Here is a 15,301-nt window from a genome sequence, read left to right on the forward strand (position 1 = left end):
ACACGAGCATGTGGGACTGAGAGGAGGCGCGGAGGAGGAGCCAGACGAGGCTCGATTACGATGCAGAGGAGGCACGGGGGTGGCTTGTCTAGTGCGCGACTTGGAGGCCGGAGGGAGCGCAGAGGATGTGGGACTGAGAGGCGGCGCGGAGGAGGAGCGACAGGCGGCTTGAACCTTGAAGGAGACGCGGAAGAGACAACGAGGGTTGGGACTGGGAGAGTGGAAGACTGGGAGTTCAGTGACGGTGGGTGAGAACCTTAACCTACTAACCCTAATTGCTAAAAAGTTATATATATATATATATATATATATATATATATATATATATATATATATATATATATATATACTCCGGGGCGGGTTTATCCTGAACCCGACCCCGCCCCGCCCCGCTCATCAAACCCGCCACGGTTCAGACCCGCCCCTCACCGGGTCGGGTTTAAATCCGCCCCGACCGGGTAGGGGCGGGGCGGATACCCGCGGGTACGGGTACTGCTGCCATCCCTAGACCAGGCCACTAATTAACACTGAAAGTCCCACCAAAGGCCCAATAAACTGTCCATTGAGTCCCATTCGTACAGTTGCATATATATTTTAATTGAATAAACTATTATTTGTACTTATGAATTTTGTAAATACTGACAAAAATATTCATTAAACAAGAAAACTGACATTGTAACCATAAAAAATAGATTCTGTGTGACAAAAATCACCAAATCCTATTTTTTTAATGAAATTCTCAAATTATCCTTTTTCTTTATCTTTAACCTCAATTCTATTACCGAGTTTTAAATTCACAGCCCTCATCACCACCAGAATTTTCTCTGATTATCACTGTTTCCTCTTCCTTTCTCTACTGCCACCACTCACCATCACCACCACCACCACCAACATCATCGCCGCTTACCAATGATCTCCCACGTTACCTCACCTTTTCCACCACGATTACGGACATCTTTTACCTTAACCACTATCACAACAACAACATCCAAAGAACGATACTGAGGATATATTATATATCATTGACAAAAATAAATTACCACCAGAATCTATTTCATATTAAAAAAATTATAAGCTTATATCTCTGTAAAATAAAAAATTACAATCCAAAAAAGAAATTAATAAAAGAGGATTACCATTTGATGAGTTATTTGAAGGATGACGGAGTGCAAGAAAACGGAAACAGAGGAGATACGAAATCTTAGAGACCGTGCACGACAATCATTCTGTTATTAAAAAGATTTGACTACGTAATCTCTACGCCGCCGATGAAAACCTTCAAGGCGGTGGTGTTCACACTACAAGAAAATAAGCTTTCTGCCACGCTTTAAAAGCTTGCCGAAAAGTGCGAAAAAACGTGCTGATAGCTTTTTGCCACGCTTTTTGAGCTATCAGCACGCTTTTGAAAGGGTCACATCCGCCAGCGTGCCGGTTGCTCTATCGGCACGCTTTTGTGGATCTATCGGCACGCTTTCTTTTTGGCCACACTTTCAACTCTTGCCATGCTTAAAAGTGTAGCCATAGGTGTTAATCTATCGGTACGCTTTAAAAGCGTACCAAAAAGTTCACATATCGCCACACTTTTGAAGCGTGCCAAGAAAGTTGGTTTTGGCTACGCTTTAAAAGCGTGCCGATAGAGCACATACAGCCACGCTTTTAGCTTTTAAAAGCGTGGCTTTCCCACTAAAACCTTTTACCACGCTTTCAAAGCGTGGCCTATTCCTTTGTCAAATTTAAAAAAAAAGAAAAAATTAGAATGCATAATAATAATTAAAAAATTACAATTCTATCATAATAATTAAAAACAGAAAATTAGAAGGCATAAGAATTAATTTTTTATTAATTTACATTAATTATTTACATGCTATAATAATAATTTAAATTAAAACTGTAATGTTCCCAAAGATATGAATGATGGAAAAACAAAAAGTGATATACAGCAGAACTATGATTAACAAAAAGTTGATGTGGGAAGAACTCTTGCTACCATTTGCTTTAAAACTGTGTAGGTGTGATTGTGGCTCTCATCATCCTGCAGATATCATCAAAAATTGTTTAGAACATAAGTTGACACTATATGTAGTAATTATAGACCTATTCTATTAATTTCAACATAAGCAAAAGCAACACAAAAAAGTGAAGAACATACAAGTTTCAATAAAGTTCACTGGTATAATCAAAAGACATTGCTCCCTCTCTAATATCCAGAAAGAAGAAAATTGATTTGTAAATCTACCACACCCTCTCAATAATGAACTATGTACAGAACAGTAACTGTATGAAAGAACTTCATATAAAGTAAATTTGCATAATTTCAAACCCTAATCTCAAGTAACAGTAAGAAAGCACAAAACCAACCACATTCTGAATACAATAAAACAACATTAAAATTTCCCCCTTTTAAACTCCTTATTCATAGTTTCATAGCAAATTGCTGCACCACACTCAAACAACACATCAAGCTAAGCTATAAACACAACAATTTTTTAAAAATTTCACAAATTTTTGAAAAATAAACAATTAGAAATCATATATCTAACCAGATCCGACGATGATGTTGTTAATGGGAATGAAGATGAGCTTGACAAAGAAGCCAATGAATCCTATAACCGTAATTCCGATTGCAGTACTAATAACAACCATGTAATATTCTACAAACGAAAAGGAAAAATTCAAATTCACAGCATCGAGAATCAAATCAAAATAATCATAATTAAATTAATAAAAAAAAGGTACCTTTGCCATCGGGTTTATGGCAACGCTTGACGAGCCTTACGCTGTCCTTGGAGAACCCTCTGAGAGGTTCGAACACTGAATCAATGGCGTCCATTGTCTGTCTTGTGCTTTCGAAACTGAAATTGAATTTCGACGAAGAGAGTCCATTCCTCTTCACAAAATTCCTGCAAAAAAATTTCAAGGAATATTCCTAAATAGGCAATAACATGCATCAAAGACAAATGGAAACCATATACCAAAAAACAGGAGAGATAATGATAAGCATGGGAAATATAGAAGAGGAAAAAAGAAGTGCTAGCTATGGACACACAGAACAATAATTTGAAAGATATGGTAGAAATAAATATGAATCTAAAAAGAACAGATTAAGAAGTTTCATCCACCCAAAATATTAATATTATGCAAAACAAATCAAGAAGCAAAACTGCAGCAGTCTGAAATTTAATCAATTTTATGCTGTCAGTCAGTCAATGGAAGAAACTTGCTAAAAGCTCAAGCTTATGAATTTTATATAGTATTTCCATTTTTTGTCTTGTTTGTCGTACATTTTTCATGCTCCGATCTTTGATCTACCCTTACCACTAAGATTAAGACAAAACCAAGCCAATAAACTCTTGTTTTGTTCAATGAATAACTATAAAGTGGCAGATCAAAACCTGTGGAAAATGTCTTCAACTTGCATTGTTTTAGCACTAACCATTAGAACCGAAAACTCAAGAATCTCAACCCTACCCTCTAAATCAAGCATAAGAAAAAAGTCAAAATTCTGAGAGCATATCTTGTGCCGCTCAGCAGATGCCACTTGAAGCTCCCTGGAGCAGTCATGATTAAACCTCTCAATGTGGACAGGATCATCCATCTGCAAATTTGGAGAAGCATAAACATCAACAAAACTACATATGTTTTACTCACACATAAAATTGACAGCAATATAATAGACATATGTTTTCAGCTTCTAAGCTACAATTCTTATGATTCAAAACTAGAACACTGATAACAGTTCAGCTGATACTTTGCATTGTTAGGGACAGGGTAACCTTGTTTTCACTTCTGAAACAGTGATTCTCAAACATAATTTTCTATAAAGTTAAAAAAGCTGAAAGCTGAAAATTTCAACCCAAAAAGTGATTATTTGGCACAAAAAAAATCATATCCAAACACCACATTCCTATTCATAATAAGCATCAAGAACCAAGATCCCTAAACCATTAAATCCCTCATCCTGGTGCCATGTCAGCATTGGAGACTTCATTTGGGAAAGCCCATAATGATGTGATGGCACTAGGTTGAACAAGTGTGGGCTATGAAATATAATCATTCAAATCTACTGAGGTTACAAAGCAGCACTACTCTGATGTGTGCTAAAAATTAAAAAACCATACTCACTAAAATAATAAAATGCTGGTACTGGAACTGGAGTAGCTAAGTAGTCTGTTTTGGTACTCAATTTTCTACTTTTTGTGATTAAACTACATGCAAGTCTCAGCGGTCCAAAATAGAGGAACAGAGAAACAGAGAAACAGAATCAGAGGGAAGAAAGACTTACCAGTGTTTATGAGGGTTTGCGAGAGAGATACCGCTGCGCTGAGTGAGTAGGAGGGCCAACGAGGGTTGCGTTGATGGGCGAGGGTTGAGAAACAGCAATAGGGTTCCACAGAGAGAGGGTCGGGTGCGAGGGTTAGATGAACGGCATGGCTGCGACGGTCATTGGCTTACACAGATGACGGCTGGGTGCGATGAAGATGAACGAGGGTTGAGAAAGGATTCGACAGAGAGAGGGTCGGGTGCGAGGGTTAGAGGAAAGGCATGGGTGCGAAGGTCATTGGCTTAGAGAGATGAGGATGAAGGCGATGAAGGCGATGAAGGCGATGAAGGGTCATGGGTGCGAAGAAGGCGACGAACGATGAAGATGAGGATGATGTTGTTTCGTTAATGGAGATGTTGTTTGAGGATGAAGACGGCGCGAGTCACGTTTAGGGTTTTTTTGGTGCCTGGTCACTTTTAATCAGTTAAAATTAGTGTGATGTTGTTTGAGGGTTAAAATTGAAAACTAAGGAAAAAAAAGTTAAGTGTGGAAAAAATTGGGTGGAAAACTAAATTTGGGGGGAGGGAACTCTATCGGTACGTTTTTTTGTGGGGTGCCAAAATAAATAGAATATGGGCACGCTTTAAAAAGGTGATCATTGAAATACAAACTAGCCACGTTTTTCAAGCATGCCGGTTTTTCTCTATGGGCATGCTTTTTAAGCGTGACAAGAAAAAAAGGGTGGCCAAATTTTTAATCAGTGGGCACCCTCGTAAAAGCGTGCCGATTTCCTTCTATCGCCATGCTTTTCAAGTGTGGCAGTAAAAAAGCGTGGCCAAATTTCAAGTAGGTGGGCACCCTCGTAAAAGCGTGCCGATTTTCCTCTATTGCCACGCTTTTCAAGCGTGGCAAAAAAAAGCGTGGCCAAATCACAAATCAGTGGCCACCCTCGCAAAAGCGTGCCCATAGACCACTTTTCGGCACGCTTTAAAAGCGTGGCAAGAAAAAAGGGTGCCGACAGGCCTTTTTTCTTGTAGTGTCAGTTGAATCGAATCGGAAGTCACGGTGATGCAGCGTCCAGAGCTCAAGGTGAAATCTTGGTGCCAAAAGCAAGTCTACCAAAATAATCGATGGTGAACAGATCTAAAACTATGGCAGTGTAGAGAGCGACGGCGTCGCCGTTACGAGCTCGTGAAATCCGAGATGTGAGAGGATCGGAGGTAGCAATGCTGTGTGAAATAAGAACGATAATAGAAAAAGGAGCTACTACTGCCGAACAATAAAAAAGGAAGAAAGAAAGACGGATATGAAGGAGATCAGAAGAATAAGAAAGAAAAAATTAATGGGTACTTTTATCAATATTCAGGACACAAATAATAATTTACTTTATTTTAATTTTCAATATCTTACAAAAAAAAAAAACACTAAAAAAATAACTTTATTCCTCTTTCGAGAGAGGGATAAAAACTAAAAAGAGATGCATCACATTAGGAGGCTCTACCTGTAACAAACAACAAATTTTAATGCATGACATCAACAAATGATTATGTACCATAAGAACGGGAGGACATCGATGTCATCTATAAGCTCACCGCAGAAAGAAGGAAAGTGTGAATTATGCGAAGGCTATAAGCTATCGCGTTCATTATGTTCTTTCTTAATTTGAGATGATAGCTGTGTGGGACCGTAGGTCTTGACTATATTTAGATGCATGCAAAACTTTTGGTCAAGAAAACAAAATTATGAGAGAATGAGATAAAGCTAATCCACGTTGATTGAGATAAGATCGCTAGATGTTGATCAAGACAATTATAAAGAGACATAAGTGTATACGTAATGTTAATTATACAACCCAATAAATTAGCGTAAAGGAGAAATACAAACGTCTGTGCAATACCTTTATTTTTGGAATAAATATTTAGTTTGTCTTTTGACGTTATAAGTATGGTATAATTTTATGGAAAAAAGATAAATACATCCTAATTTTTTAATTCAAATATATATAAATTTTCGTTTAAAATATATAAAGATAAATTAATTATTCAAAAAAATTTAAATATCTCATATTTTAAAAAAATATAAAATATTTGTATATTTTTAATTAATTGACTAATAATAAAAATGTTCATCTATCAATGCCCATTTTTTAACCAAACAATCACATTAATATTAAATTTATGGTTTAATTACTATGTTAGTTTTATAGTTTTGCAAAATTTTTAATTAGGTTTTTATACTTTTTTTTCTATTGAATTGAGTCTTTACACTAAATTTTATTTTTAATTGGGTCCTTATACTCCTTTTTTTTTTCTTTTATTTGGATCCCTACACCAATTTCTTTTAATTGAGTCCCTATATAATTAAACCAATTACTGTTAAGAGGGGTCTAATTGAAAAAAAAAATAGTGCAAGAACATAATTAAAAGAAAAAAAAGTATAAAAAACTAATTAAAAATTTCTCAAAACTACACTATTACATTTTACACATTTAGTAACATTTATCTTTTAACATTTATTAAAATGTTAGTAATTATAATAAAATTAAATATTAAGTAACATTTTAATAAAATGTTAGTAAAAGAGTTTAATTTTTATAAAAAGTTTACAAAAACTGTTACCTATTCCTAATTTCATAAATAAAAAAAAATTCTTACTCCTCTGAAATCGACGATAACTCTCGCACTCACTCTCACGCTCACTCTCAATGCTCTCAATTTTTCAATCTCGCTCTGCCCCCTCAATCTCTCAGTTCTCTGAATCTATCGATCTTGTTCTGCCTCCTATATTTTTGGTTTTGCCTCCTCTCGATCTCTCGCTCTGCTTCGTCGATCTCATGCATGATTCAATCGCAGACTAAATCTCATTCCAGTAAGGTAAGATTTGAAATCATAGGTGATTCTCTTCAAATTCCTAGGGTTTGATTTTCATAGTTGTAGCTGATTCTTCAAATCTCTTCAAATCGGAAGAGTCTGAGTTTAGTAAAAATGAACTAATTCCCCCTTCGTGAGAGTTGAATAGCTAATTGATCTTAATGAATTTGTTGACTCGTGATCTAGCAAGTCAAATCAAAGGAGATGTTTAATTTGAGGAGGTAGGAACCCTAAAATTGATTGCGATGGGGCGAGGAAAGATTTCGATTCGAAGGATCGACAATTCAACGAGCCGACAGAGGTAGGGCTTTTATATCATATCATTGCTTTCATGCATTGCATCACTTCACATTCTCTCTCTCTCTCTGACATGGAGACACTTCTTTCATCATCAGCGTTGGCGCTTCCATGTCTCAAAACATCTAAATGCCGCCGCACCGCCATGCTTCGCGTTAGGGCCTCTGTAGCCATTGACCAACACACTCACCAGACCACCTCCAACCTCGCACTCCTCAGAATTGGAACCAGAGGAAGGTACGCACTTGGATCTCCTTCCAACTATTGCTATATATATGTTATCATTATGAAGACTCATTGAGCATTAGGTGTTTGTGATTATGTCACAAAGGATAACATAATGTCCCGTGCTGCTTTCTTCACTCAACACCACCATCCATTGAAAGAAAATTAATAGAAAGAAAAGATGAGATAGTGGACATTGTAGCTTTTAATTAAGTTGACTTTATGCTTTCAAGTTTAGACTTTTGGGGAATTTTGGGCTTGAAGATAAATCTGTCTCACCATGCTTTTTCTTTTGTTATGAAATACTTGTGTGTATTCTTTATCTGATTAGTACCATAGGCTTGCTAAATGACTATTGCTAATTCAGTGATTGTAACTAATTGTAATTAATTGTTTCAGGAGAGGTTCCTTACAGAGAAGGACAATCAATTGGGGTGATTCCAGATGGCATTGACAAGAATGGAAAGCCTCACAAGCTCGGATTGTATTCTATTGCTAGCAGTGCTCTTGTTGATCTTGGAGACTCATAAAAAATTGTGAGTCTTATTTTGGAGACCTATACATGAGACAAGAATGGAAAGCCTCACAAGCTCGGATTGTATTCTATTGCTAGCAGTGCTCTTGGTGATCTTGGAGACTCATAAAAAATTGTGAGTCCTATTTTAGAGACCTATACATGATTTGGGTTATACCTTTTCGTTCCGTTCATACTTTAATTACTCTGCAATCTGATATATTTGATATGATGCTCTCATTCACTCACCCAGGTTTCTCTATGTGTGAAACGTCTTGTGTATACAAATGAAAATGGAGAACTTGTCAAGGGAGTCTACTCAAATTTCCTGTGCAATGATCAATAGTTTGAGTTTTCAATATTTCTATATAATGTGTTCTTAAACAAATTTAGGTCTAAATTTAAGCCTTTCTTTTTGGAACTTATGTTGTTGTTTATTCAGGTGACTTGAAATCAGGAGCTCAAGTAAAGATTAATACTTCCCATAATAATCATTTTTTGCTTAGCTTTCTCTTTTTCTATCAAATTTAAACCTAATACTTCTTTTTGCTCTTAAATGTCAAACCCTTTGTGTTTTTTTTTAAATTACTATTTTGCTTCTACCAAACTTAGACGGTTAGACCTACTACCTTTCCTGAACTGTTGGGTTTATTGAACGATATATCACAATCTATTATTATTAGTTTTTTTTTTTTTTGAGCTTGAGGTTTATCCGGTGATGGGGATTTTGATATTTGTTAAGGTGGGAGTGAATAATGAATCTAATCTAATTTAATTTTGTACAATGATTGAGGGTTCTAATTATATGATGGTGCCTTCTCCAATTCCTAGACCTTTGATAATGCTGCAGACTTTATGACTTTAATTTATATGGAATCTTTTCTGTTAAATGTTGACATGTTGGTCTTTTTCCATGGTTTACTTTTTCCATGTTGGTCTTTAATATATAAAGGCCAAAAGTTCAAAAATCATGAAGTAGTTGTTGCTGAGAAAGAGGTACTTATATCATTCTTTGCATTTTTTTTCTAAGTTAAAGTTTGTCTAAATTGATTAATTAAAATTGTTGATTTTAGCTAGCTAGGTGGCTACTAATATTATTTTCTTGTCTTTAGTTAGTTTGGAGAATTTCATTAATTTGTAAGAGCAAGTAGTGTTTGACAATTTGGATTATCCTGCATTGAGCAAGTAGTGTTTGGCAATTTCTAATATATGCTAAAATTATGATATAAAATACATGCATGCACACAGAGCATCTGTACTTTGCAGCTGTATACATATGTATCATGTATGTACAGATGTATATTAATCGCTCCATCAATAGTTATAGTAAATCAAAGTCCTCTATATTTAGAATTAAAACCGAAGAAGTTAAAATAGCATTTATGGTTCATGCTTTGTAATAATCATATTAAGATTAGTTGAAGTAATATGTTTTACTTTTAAATAAAGCTGATATTACTTTTTCTTTCTTGTTAAGTGAAAATATTAGTATTGGTACCTTAAAATAGTTGTTATTTTTTTTGTAGGTTTTTTATTCTTCTCTTACTCAAGAGGCAACTAACAGAAACTCATGATGTACAAACCAGCCACATAGAGAAATAAATTATATTGGTAACCTGTGTTCTGAATTTTCATCTATTGGACTAATTTTAGTATTTAAATATCTTGGGTTTAATTTGTAAAGTGGGTATAGAATATGTAGTTGAAAAAAAATTTGTGCATTTAAATGTTATTAAAGATTTATTGCAATATTATTTTAGTGTTAGTAAAGAAGATCTTTTGTAACATTTATTAGAGTATTGCTATAGAAGATCTATTGTAACATTTTTTAAAGTGTTATTAGAAAGACTTATTGTGACATTTTGTAAGTGTTACAAAAAAAATCTATGGTAACATTTTTTAAGTGTTACAAAAATTATCTATGATAACATTTTTCTAAGTGTTACAAAAAATATCTATTGTAACATTTCTCTAAGTGTTACTAAGAAAAGTCTATTGTAACATTTCTCATAATATTACTATAGAAGATCTATTGTAACATTTTTATTAAATGTTATTAAATCTTTAGACAAATGTTAGTAAAATTCTTTAGTAACATAGGGTATATTTAACATTTGTTAAAATGTTACTAATATACATAGGTAACATTTTAATATGATTTCGTAACATTTTTTAAATGTTAGTAAAAGTCAAGTATGTAGTAGTGCTATAAGAACCAACAAAATAATTAAACCTAAATTTATCAATACTTTGCTGTGCATACAAATTTTTTAGAAATTAAGTCCAACCAAATATTTAAATCGAATAAAAACCATTCAGACAATGTGTACGTAAATTTTGCATTCTTTTTTTTTTTTACGTGTTTTTTTCCTTTCTCTTCTTTTTCTTTTTTCTACTATTAATGGTAGGTATCTACTTAAATAAAGATGCTAAAAATATCTTCTTATAAAGATTTTTGTGTTAAAAATGTATTTTGTTTGTTTAGCCACACTTTACAAAAAATAACACTTTTACAATATATCAAAATCAAATCTTACATTTCATCATCTAATGGTAAAAAAGAAGCATCTTCATATGAAGATAATTATAAAATCTTCGTAGTAGTATCCACCAAAATGGTATTGTGGTATTGTTGCCGTAGTTTCTTTATTTCTTCTCTCCTCCTCTTAATGTTATTAAATATTTTTTAGAATAAAAGACAAATAAGTCTCTAACCTTTTTAATTGCAGACATTTTCGTCCCTCAAGATTTAAAAATACATTTAAATTCCTCACCTTATAAAACACGTGACAATTATACCCCTCCGTCGAGTTGGGGTTCAAAACGGTAACGAAGAATGTTGACCTAGAAGGGTGGAGTCTCAGGTGTTCGTTTTAGTTGCTGACGTGGATGGAAAACAAATTTTAATGGACAAATTGGTCTTTATGGCTCAAAACGACGGTTTATTCATCGTTGAACTTGATGGGAGGAAGATCAAGGATGGTTGGCCTTCTCTCACAATTCAAGACATTGGCAAAGTCAAGCTCCTTGTAGAATGTCCCTTGCTTACCAAAGAACAGAATCAGAAGCATTCATAACATAAAGATAAGCCCCATTTATTGAGTATATGAACTCATCATTCATCCAATCCCAGCTCAATTTCCAATTGTCAAGACGACCGAGAGGGTTATGGTTTGCAATGGTAACCTCAGCCCAGTAATTGGAATCATAAGCTCCAATCGCATCATACATGATTGATAGATCACCATCATGATGGCGAAGGAACTCATCATCTATGATTATGTTCGTTTTAAACTTCGGATCCCTTGTGCAACACACATTACTCACATTCTTCCCTGAAAAAATCAACATATTTTCTTTTTCAATGTCAACACTAGTCAAACCACATTCACCTAACTTAAATTCTAAGATCAAACACCTAACCTAAACACAAATCCAAATCCAAATCCAAATTACAATCTCAATTTAGAAGAATTAAATCACGCGAAAACTAGAAATGTTACCTTAACCAGTTGGCTTCTTACAGATGAATCCATCGTTGGCAACATTGATGGAGGAGGGAAGAGGAATAGTAGGCGGCGCCATTCCAAAAACAGTGCCAACAAGATCGATCTGGTCCTGCATCTGCGTCAAGTCACTGGTAGTTTCCACCGCAATCTTGAGGTCAGTCATAGGATATCCAGCGAAGATGGTGCCATTACCGATAGTGGCGGGGAGAGTGGTGCCGACAGCAAGGACGACGCCGGAGGCAAAGACGAGGAACTCATTGTGCTGGAACTTGACGAAGACCTTCCATGACTTGAGGTCGTTGAGGCCGTTGTTGAGAACAGTGAGCGTGGACTTGAACCGGTACGGTTGCTTGGCCACATCGGAGATAGGAAATGGATCCTCTCCATTTTTTTTAACATTTGAGAGAATAAAGTGTGATCTCTCACCTTTAATTCTATAAGTGGGACCAAAATTAAATAGGAAAGAGAGAGTAATGAAAGATGAGATCCTACACTAGATACCATCCAGTTTTTTTCCACTAGAGAGGATCCACTCCATCAGAGACATTGGACGGGAGGTGCGTCCCGCCAGTGTAGGCGTAGGAGACGAGTATGCCGTTACAGGATGCTGACTGGGCCACAGAAACGGCGTCGTTTGAATCAATACAGTGGATAGAACGTCGTTTTGAGCCACAAGGACCAATTTGTCCATTAAAAATTTGTTTCCCATCCACATCAGCAACCAAAACGGATACCTAAGACTCCACCCTTTCAGGTCAGCATTTTCCGTTGCCATTTTGAACTCCAACTCGACGGAGGGGTATAATTGTCACGCGTTTTATAAAGTGGGGGATTTAAATGTATTTTTAAATCTTGAAGGACGAAAATATCCACATTTAAAAAGGTCAGGACCTATTTTCTTTTACTCTATTTTTTATTATGTCTTATTTTTTGTTTATTTTTTTTCTTGCTTTTATTCTTCAATAATCTTAGAAAAGTAAAACAAAAAGAATGAGAACGGATAAAATAAAAAAGAGAAGATAAAGAAAAAAAAAAAAAAGAAAGAAGAGGAGATTGAGAAAAATAAAAATAAAAAGTATAAAATTTTTTAAAAATATCGATATTTTAGCTAAAATGTACAGAAATTATTTTAAAATGTATAAATTTTATAGTTGAATGATAATAAAAAAAAAAACACAAATTTTTGTTCAAAAACACTCATATTTTAGTTAAAAGATACATATTTTATTTTGAATTTGCAGATTTTATAGTTGAATAACAATGAAAAAAAAATAGATTCTTAGCTTGTTAAATTTTTCGGATAACAAGTAATCGAAAAGAATAAGAAATTGAATAAGAGACTGAATGAGAAAACAGAATATTGGTAGTATATTGATTTTAGAGAGAATAACATGAATCATCGCTCTTGTGACTACGCACTGATTGCCAACTAGTGCATGCCAAGCTAGGATTAACTATTTTTGTTAATAGAAAAACACACTAGTTTTCGTTAGAAAACACTAATATTTTAATTAAAAAACATAGAGATTATTTTCATTTATACAAATTTTTTTTGTTGAATATAACAAGTATATAGTTATCAGAATTAAATCGATAAGTCACTAAATTATTGGTTCAATTAGTGAGTCATAAATTAAACCGGTTGATCCGGTTATAATTAAATAATTACATAAAATTTTACTTTTTTATTTTCTGAATAAATATCTTTTTTTAGTTTTTTTTTGTATTTAATTAATTATTATATTTATATTTTAATAACTCATTAATTAATTTATATTTTTTATATTCTTTAGATATTTATAAATTTATATTTACTATATTTTTAAGTATTTATAAAAAAAATAACAATAATAATAGAAATAAAAATATCTTGTAGTTAATAAAATATTTTTTTTAATTTATAAATATATTTTTATTTTATTTATTAATACATTTAATAAAAAAATTATGTATAAAAATTAATATTTTTTCTAGCTTAACCGGATTTGACCGAATTTGGCCAAGTCGATTAAACCGATTTTGAACGGATTTTACTAAATTTTATCGGATTTGACTAAATTTAACCTAGTTAATTGCTTAACGGTTCAAATGATGACCAATCTAAATTGGTGATTGGGTAACCGAATTTGATAACTATGATAACAAGGGAGAAAAAGACAAAAAATACATAAATATTTGTTAAAAAAAACATCGATATTTTAGTTAAAAAGAATAGAAATTGTTTTGAATTTTGTGTAAATTTTTTCATTGAATAACAAAATAAAAATATTATAAAAAAACACTAATATTATAATTAAATAAAAGAAAAATTTTAGTTGTGAAATACGTATATTTTAATTGTGCATATTATTTTTCTTCGTCTTTCTCATCTTCCTTTTCTTCTCTTAAATGTATTTTTCTTTCTTTTTTTTCATTGTGATTGTTCTTCTTTGAGAGAGAAAGAAAAAAAAACAAAACAGAACAAAAAAAATAGATGTATAATAATAATACAAAAAAAAATGAAGAAGATGCAAAAGAACAAAAGAGAGAAAAAAGAATATATATACAATAAAAAAAAAAACGACGCGAATAAAAAATCGCATACATATGAACAAGAAAACATAATAGGAGAGCACTTACGTAAGCATATAATTTGGTTGGACTTAATTTAGAACACATTTGACTGCCTAATAGTTTTGTGTATTTATTAAAATTAAAAAAATAAATTTTGATTTTGATTTTTGAGATTTACACGATTATCTATTTTGGTCTTTAAAATTTAAAATTATTCATAGTGGTACCCCATATTCACGTATGGATACCAATTTAGTCTCTAGATCCTTTTTGGTGACGAGTTAGTACATAGAATACTTTGTCATGTTGAACGCTGCAATGACTAACTAATGTGGTTAGATTTGTGTTTGTACTCAATGTAGTCTTTAAAACTCTAATTTATTTCCATTATTAGTTTGGGTTCCATTCTTTTTCATCCTCCTCCTTCCTTCCTCCTGTATTCTTCTTCCTCTTTTTTTCCTTATTATTCTTTCCAATCCCGCTACGTTACCACTTACCAACAACATTTCTGCCAACATCTGCCAATTTTAATTGGGCTAGACTCTAAGTCCACTTCATTCCAAAAGCCATATCCCCAATTAACCCAGATTAATCCTAATTTCACTAGTTTACCACACTAACCCTAATTTACCCTATACCCTTTTGTTGTTACCGTGGACACACTCCCCCAACCCCCATATCCTTTTCCAGTGCCGCATACCCATCAGCCTTGTCGACAGGTCTCCTCGGAGCCACCTCCGCCTGCCACCTGCGCAGCCCGAGTTGCTCCGCCCACCCGCGAGGACGCCGTCGTCTTCAACACCACAACACAACCCCGCCGCTGCTGCTACTCATGGAGGTCGACGCCGCCGATGCTGGTTCTCACAGAGGTTGATGTTGCCGCGGGAGTCCTTCTCGTCTGAAGGCGTCGACGACGCATCGCCTCCTCCAGGTCGAAACAGCAACCATCTATGTGTCCACGCCGCCCCGCCGTGTCTAGCCACTGACCGTCGCATGCCGCTCTCTGCAATCATCCTGGTGTTCTCCAATTGGTTAGTATATTGTTAGGGTTTTAAGTAACAGTAGCTGTTTC

General features: G+C 34.2%; 1 protein-coding gene across 2 annotated transcripts; it reads right to left on the bottom strand.

The window, feature by feature from the left end:
• Window positions 1–1,915: 1,915 nt before the first annotated feature.
• LOC107648300 (protein transport protein Sec61 subunit gamma-like) lies at window positions 1,916–3,538 on the bottom strand. Of its 2 annotated transcripts, XM_088491747.1 has the most exons (4): window positions 3,393–3,538; window positions 2,737–2,900; window positions 2,541–2,651; window positions 1,916–2,032 (listed from the first exon to the last, which is right to left on the bottom strand). In XM_088491747.1, the coding sequence occupies exons 1-4, from the start codon at window positions 3,482–3,484 to the stop codon at window positions 2,028–2,030; spliced, it is 372 nt and encodes a 123-aa protein (XP_088347873.1). In that variant the 5' UTR covers window positions 3,485–3,538; the 3' UTR covers window positions 1,916–2,027. The 2 variants fall into 2 exon arrangements, with proteins under 2 accessions (XP_088347873.1, XP_016207709.2); XM_016352223.3 differs by lacking the exon at window positions 1,916–2,032 and having other exon boundaries at window positions 2,536–2,651.
• Between the last annotated feature and the right edge of the window lie 11,763 nt (window positions 3,539–15,301).

This window comes from Arachis ipaensis, chromosome B6 (assembly GCF_059453495.1).
Source record: "Arachis ipaensis isolate K30076 ecotype BB chromosome B6, ASM5945349v1, whole genome shotgun sequence".
Lineage (NCBI taxonomy): Eukaryota > Viridiplantae > Streptophyta > Magnoliopsida > Fabales > Fabaceae > Arachis > Arachis ipaensis.